This window comes from Spermophilus citellus (assembly GCF_964194105.1).
Source record: "Spermophilus citellus genome assembly, chromosome: 4".
NCBI classification, from domain to species: domain Eukaryota; kingdom Metazoa; phylum Chordata; class Mammalia; order Rodentia; family Sciuridae; genus Spermophilus; species Spermophilus citellus.
In genome coordinates this window covers 201,187,915-201,206,789 of record NC_138185.1, presented here as the reverse complement: position 1 = coordinate 201,206,789, position 18,875 = coordinate 201,187,915, and the positions used below count along the sequence as shown (strand labels likewise).

The window sequence follows — 18,875 nt, the reverse complement described above, 5'->3', positions numbered from 1 at the left end:
GTCTGAGCTGCTCGGAAGGAGGAGGCTGGCCAGTGCAACGGTCAAGGTTGAAGCACAAGAGAGGACTTCATCACAGAGCAAAGTCCCAAAAGGAACTGCGAGGCAGGGTCAAGTCAGGGGTATGACCAGCTGTGGAGGGAAGGCAGACACATCCATTTCAAGAACAGAAGAAAGATGGGAATTGGTGTATGGCTGGGGGTGGGGCAGAGGGCACTGCAATAAAAGGAAACTGTGGAGGTGAGGTCACCTGTGGAGGGACAGGTGGGTTTGGGACTTCAAGAAAACTGCAAATTGAAATACCCACTGAGAGCTACTGAGATTTTAAAGACCTGTCAGTGTTCAGGGTCTTTGCACATGCTCTTTCCTCTACTTAGAACATCCTACCACTGTTCTTTGCATTTTCTTACCTTTCAGGTCTTGGTTTAAATGTCATCTCTTCAGATTGGCCTTTCCCAAAAAATTCCCTCTGAAGTAGGCCCTTCCTTATCTCCCAAGATTCTCTGTTTCAGCTCCTTTATCTCTTCCAACCATTTACACTTGCAATTACTTTATTAGCTTGTTTCTTTCTTCTTCCTCCTCTCCCCCCCCCCCTCTTTTACTTCTTCCTTGTCTTACCCAACTAGTTTGGAAGCCCCAGGAGACCAGGGACCACATCTGTCCTGTGTTCCTGTATCCTCTGGTCTAGCCACAAGAGAGTAGAAAGGCAGCCAGTGCTTCCTGAGTACAGGAGTGAGTATCAAAAAACTGGTGTCCCTAGGGTGCTAACTGGTGGGGCTGAGTGTCCCCTCTCAAGTAGGGGACTGCAGGAGATCCTCAACACAAGGTCAAGCCTACTGGAAATCTTGAGTGCCAGTTGGAAATTACTGAAATGTTTGATGATGGGGAAGCTGGGGGAATCCCCAAATGGGGACAGGCAGGTGACTGGAGCTGGCATGATCTTCCTCCAAGAGAGAATTCGCTACATCTTCCCGAGGGGTGGTCAGCTGACAGGGCCCAGCTGCAGCACCTCTGGGGCCTGCCTCAGAGTTTGAGTGAAGGCCCTGATCTTCTTGGGCAGCCCTGGTCAATGACTGAGCCCTGGCCTGGCCATTTCTTCCCAGTGTGGGACCGTCCTCCCTCATGGACAGTCTCTGCTCCAGTGCTCCGTATCAGAAACCAGACACTGAGAGAGAGTTAGCAGCTCAAGAACTTTATTGCGGGTGAGGACGGGAGGCAGGAGGTGAGCCCATGAACAGAAGGTGGTGGCGGAACTGGGCAGAGAAGACTGGGCCAGCTGGGTCTTCCAGGGTCTGCTTCTCCCCCTTCGTCCTCTGTGGGTGTCCCCCTCCCATCTCTGCTGCTGTGACAAATGACCACCAACCAAGCAGCTTCCGACAATGGAACTCTATTCTCTCCTGGAGGCCGCAAGTCCAGACTCATAAGGAGAACCCACTGCCAGCCTCCCCTGGCCACGGCTGGCCACCCTGCCATTGCTGGGCTGGTAGATGTGTCCCTCCAGTCTCTGCTTCCATCTTCCCATCCCCCTCCTCTAGGCCTCTCTGGGTCATCTCCTCTTCCGAGGACACCAGTCACTGGATTTAGGGCCACCCTAATTTGAGGATGATTTTATCTTGAGACCTTTAATTACATCTGCAAAGGCCTATTTCCAAATAAGGTCACATTGTGAGACTCTGTGTAGACAGGAATTTGGGGGGGTGTTCGTGAGCCCACTGTACCCCCACCCCGTCTTGATTCCTAACTCCACCTCAGCATCTGCTTCCCAGGGTACCTGTAGAAATGAGCAGGTGGTACTGTGGCTGGCCTGGCCAAGAGGTGGGAAGAAGAGGCGTTCCCTACCTGTTCACTTAACAGACGTATGTTTACTCCTCTGGAAAGTTTCAGTCAGAGTTGGAATCTTAGGGGTAGGGTCCAAAGCAGGGCACTGAGGCTGAGGGGGCTGCTGTGGTGGGCTGGGTGGGCTGGAGGAGGGGCTGAAGTGGTCACCAGCGGGGTCTGCAGAGGGCAATCCTACTGTTGCTTGGTGACCTTTGCTCTTCTTGAGAGGTCACAAGGAACCCCCGGCCACTGGCCACCAATGGCTGGGCTCTGCCTGTCCCTCCTTGGCCCTCAGGGAGAGATAGACCTTGTGTTGGGAGCAGTCAGCATCACCAAGGAACACGTGCTGGGACCACAACGTGGAACATAGGGATCATAGGTCAAAATGTCCACAGGAAACCGGGGCCCTCCACTGCCCTGGACTCGTCCTGGGGTCACAGAGGATTGTATGGCAGCCTATGCATTTGCCTGCCAAAGCACCACCCAGACCTGAAAAACAGTGAACACCAGCAAGGAAACCCTTCTTGTGCTGCCTGCCTTTGGCCCTTTGCATTTTTTGATCCATGAAGTAGCCCATATTGCAAAAGAACGGAGTCCCCGGAATTTGTACCCACAGCTCAGAATTGCTTGGAAATTGCCTCCATCCTGCTGGTTGTGATTTCCACATAGGAAACTGCTGGCTGCTTCAGAGGTCTCAGAGCTGCGCCCAAGCCTGCTGCTGTCCCCTGAAGGCGGCTCCAGGTCCGTGCTTGGCACCTCAGTGGGAAGCATCCAGCTTGTTTTGGGCGATGGCTGCACAGAGCTTTGGAGAAGGTGCCACTGGTGACCCGAAAATTCAGAGAACTGCACTCACCTGTGCTCAGGATGGGCACACGGTTCATTGTTACCCGTGCTCAAGTGCAGATGAAGCCCTCTGCACGATGCCCTCCGTCCTTCAGGACAGCCTATAGACGAAGCCTCGGGAGGGTCAAGCACCTCGCTGTAGGATTCCAGGGAGGGGGTTCTGCTCCTTAGAAAGTGAATTCACAACTGAGGCAGCGTTGGTGAGGTTTCCATCTTCCTCCACCACCGCCACCCCGCATCCTCTGCTGAGGAAGAGCTTTTGCTTACCAGCTCAGCTCCCGGCCCTTGGTGGCATTTTCCCATCTCGTTCTAGAACATTGTAGGTCTGTGTTCTTTTCTATTGGAGCATCTGCTGTGTGTGAACACGTTCTATTGCATCTAAAGACAAGCACCATTACCAAAGAGCCTCGGAGAGACTTGCCCAGGAAAATAACCAAGTCAGGATGTCACAGGCTCCTGAATCCAGTCTGGAACAGACACAGGAAGCAACCAGGGAACACTCTGAGGGCTGGGGGGGGGGGCGAGAGTGCCTGAGAGTGGGCTCCATTCCTGCAGGGCCCTGGGCGGATGGTGAGGCTTGCTTCCTGTGACAGAGCAAGGAGGGGGCGGGAGAGGTGGGAAGAGTTGAAAGGAAGGAAGAGGACAGGCTCAACCCTTGACGCCACCATCAGACCCCTGCAAAAAGTGGGGAGGCTGGTCCAGGGCAGAGGGTTCCAGATTGAACAAATAATAATGCCCGACACCCAGTCAAATTTGAACTTCAGGTGAACAACAAATAATCCTATTCAATATTTGGGATGTGCTTATTCTAAAAGATTATCCATCATTTATCTGAAAGTCAGAATTAACTAGAATCCTGTTTTCTATCTGGAAATACTCCCAGGATGTTGCGTTTTTGTCACCGAAGGCCCTCCGTGGTCTGGGGATTGACCAAGATGTCTGACGAAGGCGTGAGTGTAAGAGCCCACCCCCGCCCAGACAGGCCTTCACTTCACCATTTGTCCTGGGACAGAGGGTTCAGGAAAGGGTCATTCTGTGCACTTCCCCAGAGTCACTGTCCTGAACCCAGTGTTCGGAGATCTGCCCTTCTGTGGTCCCTAGCTGCAGCAGCAGCAGCCTTTACCGAAGAGCAGCCAGCCTGTGGGGGTGGTGTCAGGAACCAGATGCCCCCACAGTCGGGCACAATGTGGACCTACAGATCTATCCCCTGGAGCCAGCTTCCCGCACCCCCCTCCATCCAGCCTCCCGCAGTGGTGAGCTCTCACCCACCCCTGAGCTGTTTCCCTGGCCCACCATCACCCACATACACCCGATTAGGGGATCGAGTGACTTACAGGGGCTCCTCTTCCCCAGGTTCGGCATTTGCATAGGGTGATGGATGCCGAGATGTCATCTAAACACATCTGCACTTTGCATATTAAACAAAGCAATTTCCAGAGGAAGCTGGGGGAGCTTTGTCTCCTTCCAAGAACATTTCCTCTGAGTCAATTTCGCTTTTCTTTGGGCCAGCACGTCCCACAGCTGTCCTGGGTCCATCTCCTCTTGTAGCCCCCCTGCCCACCCCATTGCAATGACCTCAGTGTGGAGCAGGAGGTTACCTGGGACATAGGACAAAGAAGGACACAGGTCCCTGCCAGCATCCCCCAGCCCTCCTCTGCACCCCATGCCGAGTCCTTCCCACCTGCACTTTCAAGGCACAAGCCGTGGTTGTCCTCTGGGCTTCGTCTGGAGACAGGGACTTGTTTCTGTCTGAGCTCTGACCTCTGACACCATACAGCAGAGACTTCTTCTGAATGAATCTGAGCTTTACCCAGGGAGATCTTTAGAATATTGATCAAAATGTCACCATAATATTGACCCACAAAACTAGGCTTAATTTTTTTTTTCTCCAGAGATAGGAAGAGGGCTGGGGATGTGGCTCAAGCGGTAGTGCGCTCGCCTGGCATGCGTGCCGCCTGGGTTCGATCCTCAGCACCACATACAAACAAAGATGTTGTGTCCGCCAAAAAACTAAAATAAATATTAAAAATTCTCTCTCTCTCTCTCTCTTTAAAAAAAAAAAACAACAAAGATTGGAAGAAACAAGTTTGGATTTTGTTCCAGGTCCTGTGATCTGAAGGCCAGAGCAGCATTTTAGCTGTTACTTTAAATGGAGTATGACACTGGGTGACATCACTTAGCCACCAAGTGGACACAGCAATCCTGCTTCCAGTGGCCCCATGGCTCCTGCACATAGAGGCACTTGGGAAGCCTCTGTGTGTCCCTTCCTGCCCTGATGGAAGTTCCTGAGCTGACTCTCTCAAGGGGGATAAGGGCAGACATCTGTGGCTAGAGGGACTCCTGCAAAGTCACATGCTTCCTTGTGGTGGGAGGAGGGTGGGAAGAAGGAGTGGACATTTACTGAGGGATTGCTGTGCACCTGACCCCTGAGAGGACTACCCTGCACTACGGCGTGGGGTTAAGAAAAGAGGCTTGAGTTGAACTCATAGGGATCTGGATTCAAATCCGATCTCTGCAAGTTGGTTAACCTCTCTGGGGCTTGCTCTCCCATAGAATGATGGCCCCTGGTGAGGCATGCAGGATAGGGTGCGGGGTGGCTGGGATACAGGAAACATCCCACTAATGTTGATCAGGAGCACCTGCGCCCAGTGCAGTCAGCTGTATCCTGCAGAGACCCCTGAGCCTGCTCCAGTCTGGACCCAAAGCTCAGCTTCACCTGAGATGTGGCCATCTCAGCATGTCACCCCCTGCTGAGAACCCTGCACAGCTTCCCATTGTTCTTCCCAATGTGGAGCACCTTCCTCACCAAAGGTGACAAAGCTCAGCATGATCTGACCCCTCCCATGTCCAGCCTTCTCTTTGTCCTCACTCTCAGCCACCAAGCAACCTGGGTGGTTTTCTTCCAATCTCTGGAGCAAGCTTGGAATAGGTCAGCCCCCTCAGTGTCTCTCTTTCTTCCTGAAATACACTTCCCCAGCCTCTCCTGGCTCCCACCTCAGCTCTCAGCCTTGACCTGCTTCTCCAGGGCTGCTGTCCCTGAACAACAAATTCCCATCATCCCAGCCACCACAAGCCAGGTTGGTCGGTTCGCCTGTTCCCCTCTCCCGCGTGTTGCAGAGTCTCCGTGGGAGATACCCTCTTCAAAAACTGGTTCCATGTCAGCCTTCCCTACTAAACTACGAACTCCCACGGTAACCCCAAATCTAGCCCCGCACCAGGTGATAGATGAACGAGGACAGAGGGTGGGCCAGCAAAGGGGAGAGAGCACACCCTGGGTTTGGGAGGATTTGCCTGTCTGGGTGTTCACTGCAGCAAGACTTAAAACAGCTGCTACAGTCTTTGAGCCAGAAGTGGGTCCCTGGTGGACACGTCTGGGTGCCCAGCTAAGATTCAGGGCAGGTAAGGATCAGGTCCCTTGGATTCTGGGTGGTTTCCCCTCTTTGGGGGTGAAATAAATTCACAAGTGGGGCAAAATATACAAGGTGGGGAGGTTTCCAGTTTTCCTCTGCTGACCCCACAACACTTCTAGATTTCATATATACATATATATATGTATGTATGTATCCCAGGCAATAAATCTCCATAAGCCAGTAAACGGTAGTCTTTTACTTTCAACAAAAGACATCCTGATACAGTCCTCTTTGATCTCTTCTGGGTCTTTTCTGCTTCCCTCTGGTCCTGAGTGTCCTGAACAGCAGGCAGGCTGTGGTGTCAAGGGTTACACCTGAATGCATTTCAAAATCTCAAAAAAGACGACTGTGTGTGCTTCATGCATATCTTTCTTTTTTAAAGGGCTTACGCTTCATTGGATCCAATGGACATTTTGATCCGATTGAACTATTTAATCATTAAGATCATTTTGAGCTTATGCGTTATTATTCGTGTATATCATGTACATCTTAACGTCCCATGTCTCTGGACTAATGAAAACAAGAAGTGCCTCATAAAGAGCAGTGCCAGGGCTTCTCAGGTTGGCATCAGACTTCTCAAGTCGTATTTTCTGAGTTTTGCTGCTGATCACAATTTGATTGATTGGTTGGTTGGTTGACTGGTTGTGGTGCTTGGTGTCCCATGCATCCAGGTAAATGCTGATGGTGCTTTTAAAATGTCCATGGAACCCCCACCCCACCCCACCCCACCCCGAGACCTCGGAGGCTGAGGTGGCTCCCTGATGGCCTTTCCTGCATTAGCTTGGACACCTGGCAGCAGTTCTGTCCAGAGAACAGCAAGCCTGAAAAGATAACGTGTGCAGAGACTCTCCAACAGGGCTTTCCTTATTTATTAGATTCCAGATACACGGGACCAGGGCGGGAAGAATCCTAGGGCATGTGATTTACATGGAGTTCCTTGGGAGAACACAGACAGGGGTGGGATTACGTACAGGGGGTGAGGCGGCCACGAGAGACTGCCGTTTAAAAATATATACATCTCAAGAAGCCATTCCAGCCGTATCATCATTATTAGAAAATAAAGCCATCTTTCAACATAGTGCTTTTCTTTGGTGCTGTTCTGTGGGTACAGACTCTGGTCCCTTGTGTGGTCTTTGTCATAGGCCTGTCTCCATCCCCCGCTCCTCTCCCTGGCCCTGGGGAGGGCAGAGGCTGGAGGGTAGGGGGCCCAACAGGATGGGGCAGGTTGTTCTTGGAGGCCCTGATCTCCTGCTCCCTGGAGCCTTGGGCTCAGTCCTCAAACTGCAGCCTGGGAAATCCATGAAGTTTACATAGGCCAAAAACGGGAGACACCCTCAAGTTCACACGTGCCATCGGGAACCTTTAGAAAGGACAGGAACAAGGAAACCAAACAAAACCCAGCCAGCACCACCTTCTCTGCGGTTGGATTGCCATGTTTTTATTTCTTGGTTGGTTTCAAATGACCTGTATCATGAGTGTACAACTGAGAAGGGTCGTTTCCTCTTTACAGATTTTCTAGAAACGGCAGATTTGGGGGCGCAGGGCTTCCTGAACTCTCCTCGCAGTCCCGGCTCCCACATCTAGCTGGGCTGACAACTAACAAGTCGGCCGCTGGCCTCCTCTGGGTGTCCAGGGGCCCCCAAGTCCACACCAGGGTTTTCCCACCAGATTGAGTTCCCATGGTAACTGGGGCATTTCCTGTGACAGCAGCTCCCCGCGCAGGCCTGCACCCCCCTCTGCTGGGAAGGTCTGACTTGGGGCATCTGCAGAAGCACCATGCACAAGCCGGCAAAGGTGCCCCCGTGGAGAACACCCACCTGCTCCAAAGCAGGGCCTGTGTGACAGGGCACTTTCCCCAGAAAAGGTGGACACAAATGCCAGCGTGCACAAGTCCCCTGGAGTTTGGACGGGAAGTGACAGTGCAGACAAGCTGGTACCTGGTAATGAGAGGCTGCCCTGGGCACCCCTCCTCTGGCTTGCAGCAGTGAAGCTGGGGACACCCCAGAGAGCACTCCCCAAGTTCCCTTGCTGAGGACCTTCCAGGTCAGGCCTTGGCCCTGGCACCTAGTTATGACCTGGTGTTCAGCTTGGGTTCCTTAATGCCAAGGTGGTGACTGCAGCGACCATACACACCCACCCAGGTCGGGGACAAGGGCAGTGTGAGGTCGGGGCACCAGGCACCAGCAGCTTCAGGGTCAGCTTACCCAGCAACTTAGGCCTTCAGACTCCCCACAGGCCAAAGAAAAGGGGGGATCTCCTGGTGACCTCAGCCTGTCCCAATGTGGCTCAGGCCCAGCAGCTTCTGGTCCACCTGGTGTCCCCTAGAAACAGCAACCTCTTCTGACGGAAAAGCTGGACAAGACACCTGGTGTCCCAGACAACAGAGATCTGCCTGCCTCTCCCAGGAAGGGGAGGCGGAGTTAGAAAGGCGTGGGCTGGGGACTTGCAGTGTCCCTGGAGGGTCTGCTTTGACCCCTGCCTCGAAGGCAGCCGATTGGCAGGGGCTTATTCCCTTCACCCCAGATCCTCCAGGCTTCCCTCGGCCACCCCCTAAGCACCAGGTGCAAGGATTCAGAGATGCCACCCGAGTGGCCAGCCACTGAAATGTGCCCATGTGCCGGACTGAGGGGTTTCTTGGGACACAGAATGCTCCTGGTTAAAACTGGGAAAGTCCTGGGCAAAGGGGGTTGGTGGGTCCCCTATATAGCAGCAAGACCCTCTTCTGCCCAGAGCTGGCCAGGAGAGCTACCACCAAATTTCCTTGGTGGTCCTTATGTACCTGACCCTATGGAATGCAGAGGATGGGTATCTCTGGGGTCCACTGCTCGGGGAGCCAGAAAGGAACTGGCAGCTGGGCCCCCCGGACCCCATCTCCAGGGCTCACCTGCACCTGCACCTGCTCTCTGCTGCTGATTCTTTGTGTTCTGGGCAAAGGTTGGTTGGGGTCTTTCCCATCCTGCCCTCACCTCTCCCACAACTGCCAGCCTTAGAGAGTCCCCCACGCCCTTGGGCGGGAACTTCCCACCAGCCCTCTGGTCTGCACCTGCTCTGAAGGAGGAGGAGGAGGAGGATGGATGAAGCAGAGGAGCCCCTGGCTCTTCCCTGAGCCCTGGGGTCACTGTTGCTGGCTGAAGTCACTTTGAGTGAGCGGAGGTGGGGCAGGGGCCTCCTGAGAAAGGAGAGGAGGAGGAGGAAGATGAGTGGCAGGCAGGTGGGAGGGCACAGAGGCAGTGGCCCAGGGGTTCTATCTAGCCTGGGAACACCCAGGTTTCCTGCTGTGTGTGTGTGTGGGGGGGGATGAGAGGAGGAGGAGGCAGCCATCTGGATTGTGGAAGGTGTGAGCCTCGTGAAGAGGGAGGCTGAGGGCCTCGGCACAGGCAGGGCCTCCAGGAGTTGCTGCTAAACCCAGGACCTGCCCTCCACCTGCCCTGAGCACTGCCCACCCAGGCCCCGCACCCCAGGAGGGCCGGGAAATGCCCCGCTAACTCCTGGTGGCCTGGCAGGGACGGTGGGCACTTCCTCTGGTGGTCTCCAGTCCCAAGGGGCGTCAGCCCTGGGCCAGGCCTGAGCACTGCTGGTGAGAAGGAAAGACATACCAAAGAAAAAGCGGGTGACAGATGAGCCCCACGCCCCTTCCCTCCCGTCCTGTCCCGTCCCCGTCCACCCACCCCACTGCACCCAGGAGTCTGCACACACAGCCAGGAGGTGGAGGCCCCTCCGCTGGCACAGCTTAGAGCCATGATACAGGGGTCGAGGTCGAGGCTGGTGGCTGTGAGGGCTCCACCGCGGTCCGTCATCCGTCTGTCCATGGGTGGGCGTGGTCTGTGGGCGGGCCGTCAGACCTTGGCCTCCAGCATCTCCAGGAAGAGTTTGTGCATGGGCACCTTGCCCTGCAGCTTGACGCTGTAGAAGTGCTGCACGGCCTTGGCGGCCGTCTGTCGCAGCAGGGGCAGCGTCAGCAGCAGCTTGCCCGTCCTCCGTGGCTCCTCGTGGCGCTGGCTCAGCTCGTAGTCCTGCAGCGCCTCGTGCAGCAGGTCCTGCAGCTTCTGCACCGCCTCCAGGTCCTCGATGTACATGGAATCTGCGGGCACAAGGCGCGTGTGAGTGGCCCGCCGCACAGGCACAGAGGTCACGCTGTGGGCCCGAGGCAAAAGAGGACACGATAGAGCTGGGACGCAGACCTGCATCTAAGGACGGGGCCACCAGGAAGCACCCACATTGACACCAGAGGGGCTGGCTGTCTGGGTCCCTGGAGGTGCCAGTGCTAGAGTCCCGTGTCCCTCACCTGCCAGATGCATGACATTAATTTCTCTGGGCCTCATTTTCGTCATCTGGGAAATGGGATAATGGTCAGAACTACCTCAAAGGGTTAAAGAAGTTATCCTGTCTAAGGGCTAGAACAGTAGGTGTCACTAGTGCGTGCCCAGGGAGCAGGTCGCCATTGCCATCACCACCACTGTCACTGTCACCACCCTGCTGGCGCCAGCTCCTCTGGTGCACAGTGCAGTTGTGAATGCTGCAGGTCCCAGCTGCAGACACAGGGATAGGGCCAAGCAGGTCAGGGCACCCCATGGTGGGCGCCTGGGGCCCAGTGATGCAGGAGCTGGGGTGGCTCAGTGGCAGAGTGCATGTCTAGCATGTGTGACACCATGGGTCCCATCCCAAGCACCGCAAAAGATGAAAAAATAAACGGGAGGGACTTTGAATTTAGGCCACGAATTGAGGATTTGAATGAAATGCATCTAAATGTCACCACAACAGGGAGGTGCTGCTGACACTATGTTAACATGCTTGAGTCAAAGGGAATCCCACTCCCTGGGGAGAGAGAACCAGACTTCTTTTGACCTTCCTTGATGACCCTGAACTGTGGTGCCCAAGGCTGGCCAAAGGTGGGAGGACTGGTTGATCCTGGTGACTCTCCCAACCCTCTGGGGCTATACTCTGCCTGTGCCCTCCAGGATCCGGCCTCTTTCTGGGTTGGGAGCAGTAGAATGACAGAAAAGACGGTAGAGGCACAAATGCTGTGTGACTTTGGCCAGGTTACTTAGCCTCTCTTATATGGTTTCTTTATCTGTACAGAGCAAATAGGCACAAAGACGTATAAGCTTTGTATGGTGGTAAGGGTTAAAGGAAATGGTACATCACCAGGTATTTAGTCGGCACCTAGTATTTACCTATTATTATCATTATTGGGGGGACTGGGTCTGGGGGGAGTGTCCTTGCAGGGCTGGGTAATCCTTGGCCATACCCAAGTCTCCTCCACATTTTTCCACAGTTACCAAGCCAGCAAGGACTCCTTTGCCAATTGGGAGATGGAACGTGGCTCTGTTCCTATACTCTAAGTCATTTACAGTCATTTACAATGTAAATCAAAATGTGGCTTGTCCCTGCAAGGCTGGACCCTGGCCACCTGAATTCCCTGACTCTGTTCAGCTCCTCCTCCTCTTCTTCCCCCAGGAGGCCAAAATTGGCAGGTGTCTTCGACCAAAAATGAAATAAAATAACATTGCAAGATTAATTCCTCCACAATCCATCAGCAAGTCTGTATCGATGGCATTGATAAACTGTTAATTACAAAATCAATGGCTATGAATTTTTCCCGCTGTCAGGGAGCCCTGGAGATGGCTGGGATGTGGGGTGAACGGCAGACTGCAGGCTCCCGAGGGGCTGAGCTCTGGGGCCTGGCCTCACTCCAACGTGCTCTGCTCCTGCCTGGCATGAGCCACTGAGCGACTGAACCCCGCCACGTCTCATCTGCTCAACCTCACGGTGGCACCCACAAGCCACCAGGACCCACTCAGTGATTTCCTGGACCCCATCTCTCCTCCATGCCACCTGGGTGATTCCCCAAGGCTGGGGACAGGTCACTCGCGGACATTTCTTGGCTCATGTGCTGAGGCCATTCCAACCCAGGCCGGCCCAGCCTTGAGCTTCTTGTCACATGGGATGAGGTTCAAGGAACCTGGATTCTTGCCCAGTGGCATCTAGAGGCCACCCTGCATTCAGTGCTCAGGTGTGAGATGCTCGGGGTGCACAGGGCGCGTTCTTCCCATCTCCTGCCTTGCGCTGACTGCTCCACTGCAGAGCCTTCTCCACTCCCCTCTGAAAACCTCTCCCGGAGCCTCTGCACGAGCCTCCACTGTGCTGGGAACATGTTTGGTTCTGGCTTTGCCCATGTTCATGTCCCCCCCATCTGGGGTCAGGGACTGTATCCAACGGCCTCTTCCCCAGGCTGCCAGCACTAGGCCTGGCAGAGACAAGCAGAAGCACCTGTGGCAAGCAGGTGCCTCACTGTGCAGAGGAGGAAAATGCTGCTCAGAGAGGTTGGCTGCTCCAAACTCACAGGCAGGGTTTGAACCTGGGGCTGGCCGGTCCTGAAGTCCACTCTTCAAACCTGTGCTGTTCTGAGCACAGGGACCAGACGGGTCCCCTCTGCCCTCTGGTTGGTTAACAGTGGCCTGGGTAAACTTGGGGTAGAAATTGAGAGTATTTGGAAACTTTAGAGCAACTTGACAGGAGACATTTTCCTTACGTCTACTGTATCTAGAAATTTTAAAAAATGGGCTGATACTTTGTATATCTGATTTTTAAATTTCATTTTTATAATTCGTTTTTGTTGTATTTTACAAAATGATCAGCCTGTGATAAATCAAAAAGTTTAAAACATTTAAAAACGGATCCTTCATTACAGGCACCTTGGAAAGTGCTGCTTTTTTGTTTGTTTTTGTTTGTTTGTTTGTTTTGGGGCACTCAACCACTGAGCCACATCCCCAGCCTCCTTTTTTTAAATTTTATTTTATTTAGAGACAGGGTCTCACCGAGTTGCTCAGCGCCTTGCTTTTAGCTGAGGCCATCCTGCACTCAGAGAGTCTCGCACCCGCGCACCAGCCACAGGATGGCCTCTAGATGCCAGTTGGGCAAGAGGCCTGGAACCTCATCCCACGCGACCAAGGGCACACTGGGCAAAGCTGGGTGCTAGAAAACTCTGCACCAAAGAATACATTACAATTTTGGACTCTGAAAGTGTAAATAATCCCTGTGAAATGTTAATTATTATTTTATATTCATTTATTATTAATAAAGTGGAACTGAACCAAACACAGCGCTTGCCTCTGTATTAGGTGAGGGTCCCCAGGAGCACAGCCTTGGCAGGGGCTTGGGTACAAGGGCCTGTGGAAGGCATGCGTCAGAAGACAAGAAATGGGGGCAGCAAGCAAGGCGGACGAGGCCCGATCCACACAGAGCTCTGATCCAGTCTGCCCTCGAGTGTCCACCCCTGGCTGACAGCGCCCAGGGGTGGAGCCAAAAACTAACTGCCTGGGGTTGGGCGGAGCAGGGCTGAGTCTAGGAGGGTGACTATGGGCGGTCGGCCGCAGAGCTCAGCACCTGAGGGATCGGTCACATTCAGGCGAAGGTCTGAATGAGCCATGAAGCCACGTTAGGGTGACTTAGGTTAGGGTGACCAGCTGTCCCAGTTTGCAGGTATGAGGGGTTTCCTGGAAGGTGGGGCTTTCAGTCAAAGCGGGACAGTATGGAGCTCACGGGTCGGTGGCCCTGCGTGTCTCCAGCAGCCTTCCTCGCCAAGCGCTGATGACACTTAGTCTCCTCTAACAGGAATAGGAATGGTAATAACTAATATTCATTAAACTTTTCTTCTAGGCCAGGCACAGGACAAAGTGCTTTATCTCCAGTTGTTCATTAACCCTCACAAAAGTGCTTGAAAGAGGTATCAGAATATCCCCACTGCACAAAGAACAGAGCTGAGCAAGGTCCTGCTGCCAGGGAAATGTCAGAGACAGAAGTTGAACTTGGGTCCTTGTGACCCACTCACTGCCCTGCAGAATTCCATGCCTGCGTGGCCGGCAGACTCCTGGGCAGGGACCCTGTACTCGTCCTGCAGCCCCAGCACCCCGTAGCCTGCATGGGCTCAGTGCGCACATGGACACATTCAAGTTCCCGGACCATTTCCCAGTCCGCCCCCTTACCCTAGGTAATCTAGCCAGAAGCTGGTAAATGTTAAACGGGATGAATCCCCCTCTCTGGGAGCATTCTGTGAGGGAGAGGTGGTACTGGGAACTGAACCCAGGGCCTCGCACACGCTAGACAAGTGCTCTACCACTGAGCCACGTTCCCAGCCTGGGAATGCCCTTTTTTTAGACGACAGACTCAATGGTTCATTTGGGAAGGTTTCATTTTCATGTGTTCAAGCAATTTGATGGAAAGTTTTAAGGAGTAGATAAAAGCTTGGGCTGATTCTGAAATTAGGTGACCCTGGTTTGGGTCTTAACTCTGGACATTTGTTTTGTTTTTTTTTTTTAACTTTTCCAGCCTCAGTTCTCACATCTGTAAAATGTGGCTCCAATAATTAAAAATTTTCTCACAGGGCTGTTGGTAAGAATTAGATCCAGGCTGGATGTCGTGGCACATGCCTATAATCCCAGTGACTCAGGAGGCTAAGGCAGGAGGTTCATGAATTCAAAGCTAGCCTCAGCAACTCAGCGAGGCCCTAAACAATTCAGCAAGACTCTGTCTAAATAAAATATTTTTACAAAGGCTGGGCTGGGGATGTTGCTCAGTGGTTAAGCACCTTTAGGTTAAATCCCCAGTGGCAAAAAAAACAAAAGAAACAGGGGCTGGGGTTATGGCTCAGGGGTAGAGCGTTCGCCTGGTGCATGTGAGGCCCTGGGTTCCATTCTCAGCACCTCATAAAAGTCAATAATTAAAGGTATTGTGTCCAACACAACTAAAAAAAAAAATTAAAAAACCTAACTGAACAAGCTGAGCACTTATTACGTGCCAGGCATGTTGTAAGCATAATATAATTGTGTATAAATAAATCCTTTCCATAGTCTTGTGCAGTAAGGTTTGTTTACTGTCCCCATTTTATTGATTAAAACAAAAACTTGGGCTCAGAGTAAAGCAGCTCGCTCAAGTGGGGGAAGCAGGATTCGACCCTAAGCAACCTGACTCTGTGTCCTTAAGCAGCATTTGGATCTGGATGTCACCGTCTTCTCAACTCCTGGCCACCTGCTCTGCCCCATTTCTGCTGCGGAGAACAGGGGCAGCACCTTCCGGCCCTCCCCACCCTTCGCAGCCCGGCTTACAGCCCCAGAGACGCGGACCCCACGCAGCTCCTACCTGAGTTAGCCAGAGCCAGGGCCTTGAGCGTCACAAACTCCTCCTTCTCCACCTTGAGCTTCTTGTACCTGCGCACCAGCTGCAGGATGGCCCGGTAGAGCTCCAGCAGCCCGGCCAGACGGGAGTGCTCCTCGTCCATGATGTAGTCCTCGGCGTACACCAGCTTGTCATCGTAGGGCAGCGAGCGGTACACTATGCCCAGGATGAGGATCTCCATCCAGGCGCTCTGCAGCAGGCTCATCTGGTCGCCCAGGGAAAGATTCGAGAAACCTGCGGGAGGAGGGCAGCGGTGGTCAGGGGCAGGCTCTGTCCTTGGCACTGCCAGAACCTGCTACAGGGGGCATCCCTGGGTAGCTGCGAAACCCACGTCTTTCCGTGGTGAATGAGCCACACTCGAAACTCACAGGAAGGACTTACATGACCAGAGCTCCACATTGGTCTTGCTAAGCCACCCATGCTGGCCTCTACCCTGCCATCCTCCTGCCTCAGCCTTCTGAGTACATCACTCTCCTTCAACAATGTTTTGTCCTGGGGGTCACTGGGGTTCCCCCTCCCTGCTAGCAAGAAGGCCGACTCCACAGTGAATGGAGGTTGGGTAGGGGTGCCTCCAGAACCAGGAAGCTGCCTTGCCCTGGACTGGGCCTGGGCTGGAACCCCCCTCCCGGTTCACTAGCACAGCTTCTCTGTGGAGCTCACAAGTGCCAGGCCTCAGCCTCCTCTCCTGTGTTCCTGTGGAGTCTAAATGAGACAGTGAGGACAGGAGGACATAATTAGTATTTGTTGGGCTCTTATTAATATGAGCTAAGGTCAACATTTGTCAAACAAAGATGACATACTGGAACTGCATTATATATGTGCTTAACATAGGCACCATCAATTAACATCTTGATTAACAAGAGGCCAAGAAAGAAAGAGTAAGATCACTGATTCTCATACAGCTTTTCTTTTTTTTTGTACTAGGGATTGAACCCAGGGGCACTCAACCACTGGGCCACATCCCCAGCCCCCTTTATTTTCTATTTTGAGTCAGGGTTTTGCTAAATCGTTTACAGCCTAAGTTGCTAAGGCTGGTCTCGAATCTGTGATCCTCCTGCCTCAGCCTCATGAGTCTCTGGGATGACAGGCGAGAGCCACCATGCCTGGCCACATATCTTAACTACTAAACACGAGGCAGTACCTTCCCCAGGGGCTGCATGATGGCTTCCCACACTGACATGCTACGTTAATTTAAAGGAGAAAGAGTGGTTCACAAAGCCATTGGCTCCGTGCACAGAAATTAAGGGATTTTTTTTTCTGGGGTAATTCTGCCCCTGAAGGATCTGCTGACGTAGGAGCTCGCCCTGCCTGGCTGCCATTAGCTGATGTCACGGTGTCCTGAAGTCGAAAAGATGTACTTGAACACCCAGCAGCACTCCCAGCACACGGCGGCTCTCAGTGGCCCTCAGCCGGGCGCTGCAAAGCTGCTGATGTCCCGGACACCTGATGTGCCTCACTCCTGTCTTCCTGTTGCATGTGCCTGTGGCCTGGGTGCACCCTGTTTTTCATGGCTGATCTCCTTGGCTTCTGTGATCCATCCCCCCTCATCTGTCCCTGGTTTCCAACCAGTGTGCGACTCTTCACCCCTAGGGGGCGCTCCTGGGGCGGCAGGCCACCTCACCCGCAGACTGTCCTGAACCTGGTCCCATCTGAACAGCCTGGGCTTTGGGTCACCAACGGGCTACTGGAACACGAGGAGATCAGCCAGAGAGTGGGAAGGGTTGCAGCCCCCCACACGGGGTGAGGAGCTGATTGATATGCCTTCTGGGGAGAGGCTGGGACACAGAGGGGTCGGCTGTGTGTGTGTCACCATCTAGATCCCAAGCATGGGCGAGGGTGCGTGGGGGCCGGGGGAGTCGGGAGGCAATAAAAGATAGAGAGAAATGGACATTCAATTTCCCTTATCAGGTCTCTGAGTAGGAGAGAGGCCCTGGGCGACATTAATTAACAGATACCAATCAGCCCCCGCAGGAGGGTGTGTGGTGAAGTGCTGGACCGCACTGCGAGGGGCGTCTGGGCCAGCAGACTGGCAGGGAGGATGGAGGAGGAGGGCAGGGGTGAGATTAATAGACAGCCCCACTGGAAGGTGGCAGAGAGGGAGGGCTGGGCAAGAGCCAGGCTTCAGGAAACGCGGGAGGAGAGCCCCTGTGGGCTGATCATCCAGGTAGGAGGTTTACAAGAGTTGGCGCCATGGGTCTGCTCCTTTAGTCAGTCGACAAATAATTCACTGAGCACTTACTAAGTGCCGGGCCTCTGCTTCACTGGGGACTCAACTGGAAGTGAGATGAGCTCAATGGGCTGTTGGAACCCACGGAGATCCATCGGGACAGAGAGAGGGCTCCAGCCAGAACTGCTCCCTGTCTTCAAGAGAGCATGGTGAAGAGAGCGTCCTGGATCACCAAAGGTCACGAACGATCACACAGTTATGACCATAAGAAGAGCAATGGAGAGTGGACAGCTCTGGGGACATGCAATGGGACCATGTGCCAGAGAGGGCCTGGGGAGGCTTTGCAGAAGGGTGACTTGGGGACAGAGCTCTGCAGGAGGATGCTGAGGACACCCGACACTGAGCACAGTGGACTGTTGTACTCCACTGCCAAGCCCTGGGCCTGCAGCAGAGCAGGGCCCAACCCCTGTTCCCAGCGGAGGAGAGACTGGACGTCCCCCAGGTGACAAGACAATAAAACACTGTGTCGAGCGCCTTCGATCTTTGGACTCAGATTCAGACTTAGCTGCCTCTGCCCACCATCGTGTAAGACTCAGGAATCAACCTGGCCTTCCGTGGGAGTTGGGGGCACCTTATTGGAAAGTTCTGTGCCCCGTGCGCAGGCACGGCTGGGGGAGCTGTTCCCCCAACACCTCGCTGCTAGGCTGGTGTGGACAGTGGGCTCAGCCCCCGATTTCTCTCCTCCTCCTCGAACACCTGCAAATGTCCTGGAGAGAGGAGAAGATTCTACCAGATGCTCCAGAGTGCCCACCGGGTATCCAGGCCACACTGCTCCATGTGGGGAAGGAAAGAAATGTCGGCCATCATCTAACTTTTAAAATAGTTCAAATGCTTCCTATGATTTGAAAAAAGGAACTCTAGAAGAAAAACATGAGAAACAAACACGGTTCCCTCTAGGAGGGCATGGGATGGAGGTGGGGTATCTGCGTGCACATTTTCAATCATGTCAAAGTTCAACATGTTTGAAAATAAAGTTAAATCATAAATACAGTTTAATCAAAGACAAAACAACAGGCATACTCCTTTCAATTTAGCACTTCCACCTCTCAAAAGAGTATCTCCCAGAAAGATAATGTATAAATACACAAGGATTAATGTAACAGGGTATCGATTCCATTACTGTTTGAAACATCACAAACAGAAAACAACCTACACGTAACTAATGTGAAACACTTAATTAGATAAATGCAATGTTCAGTTAAATGAATGGCATATTAGAAATTACTAGAAAGAAAGAAGTAGAAGCCAGTAGAAGCCAGGCACAGTGGTGCATGCCTGTGATCCCAGCAGCTCAGGAGGCTGAGGCAGGAGGATCGCAGGTTCAAAGCCAACCTCAGCAACAGTGAGGTGCTCAGCAACTCAGTGAGACCCTGTCTCTAAATACAAAATAGGGCTTGGGATGTGGC

The 18,875-nt window shown here is 53.3% G+C and overlaps 1 protein-coding gene across 4 annotated transcripts in view; it reads right to left on the bottom strand.

Moving 5' to 3' along the window:
• Window positions 1–9,341: 9,341 nt before the first annotated feature.
• Window positions 9,342–18,875, bottom strand: part of ESRRB (estrogen related receptor beta) — a 164,885-nt gene continuing 155,351 nt past the window's right edge. For all 4 annotated transcript variants that reach the window (XM_081292380.1, XM_081292379.1, XM_081292381.1 and 1 more), the window contains 2 exons: window positions 15,207–15,476; window positions 9,342–10,149 (listed from right to left, as the gene is read on the bottom strand). In XM_081292380.1, the coding sequence (XP_081148506.1) occupies window positions 9,905–10,149; window positions 15,207–15,476 (515 nt within the window). In that variant the 3' untranslated portion in view covers window positions 9,342–9,904. The remainder of the gene's footprint in view (window positions 10,150–15,206; window positions 15,477–18,875) is intronic.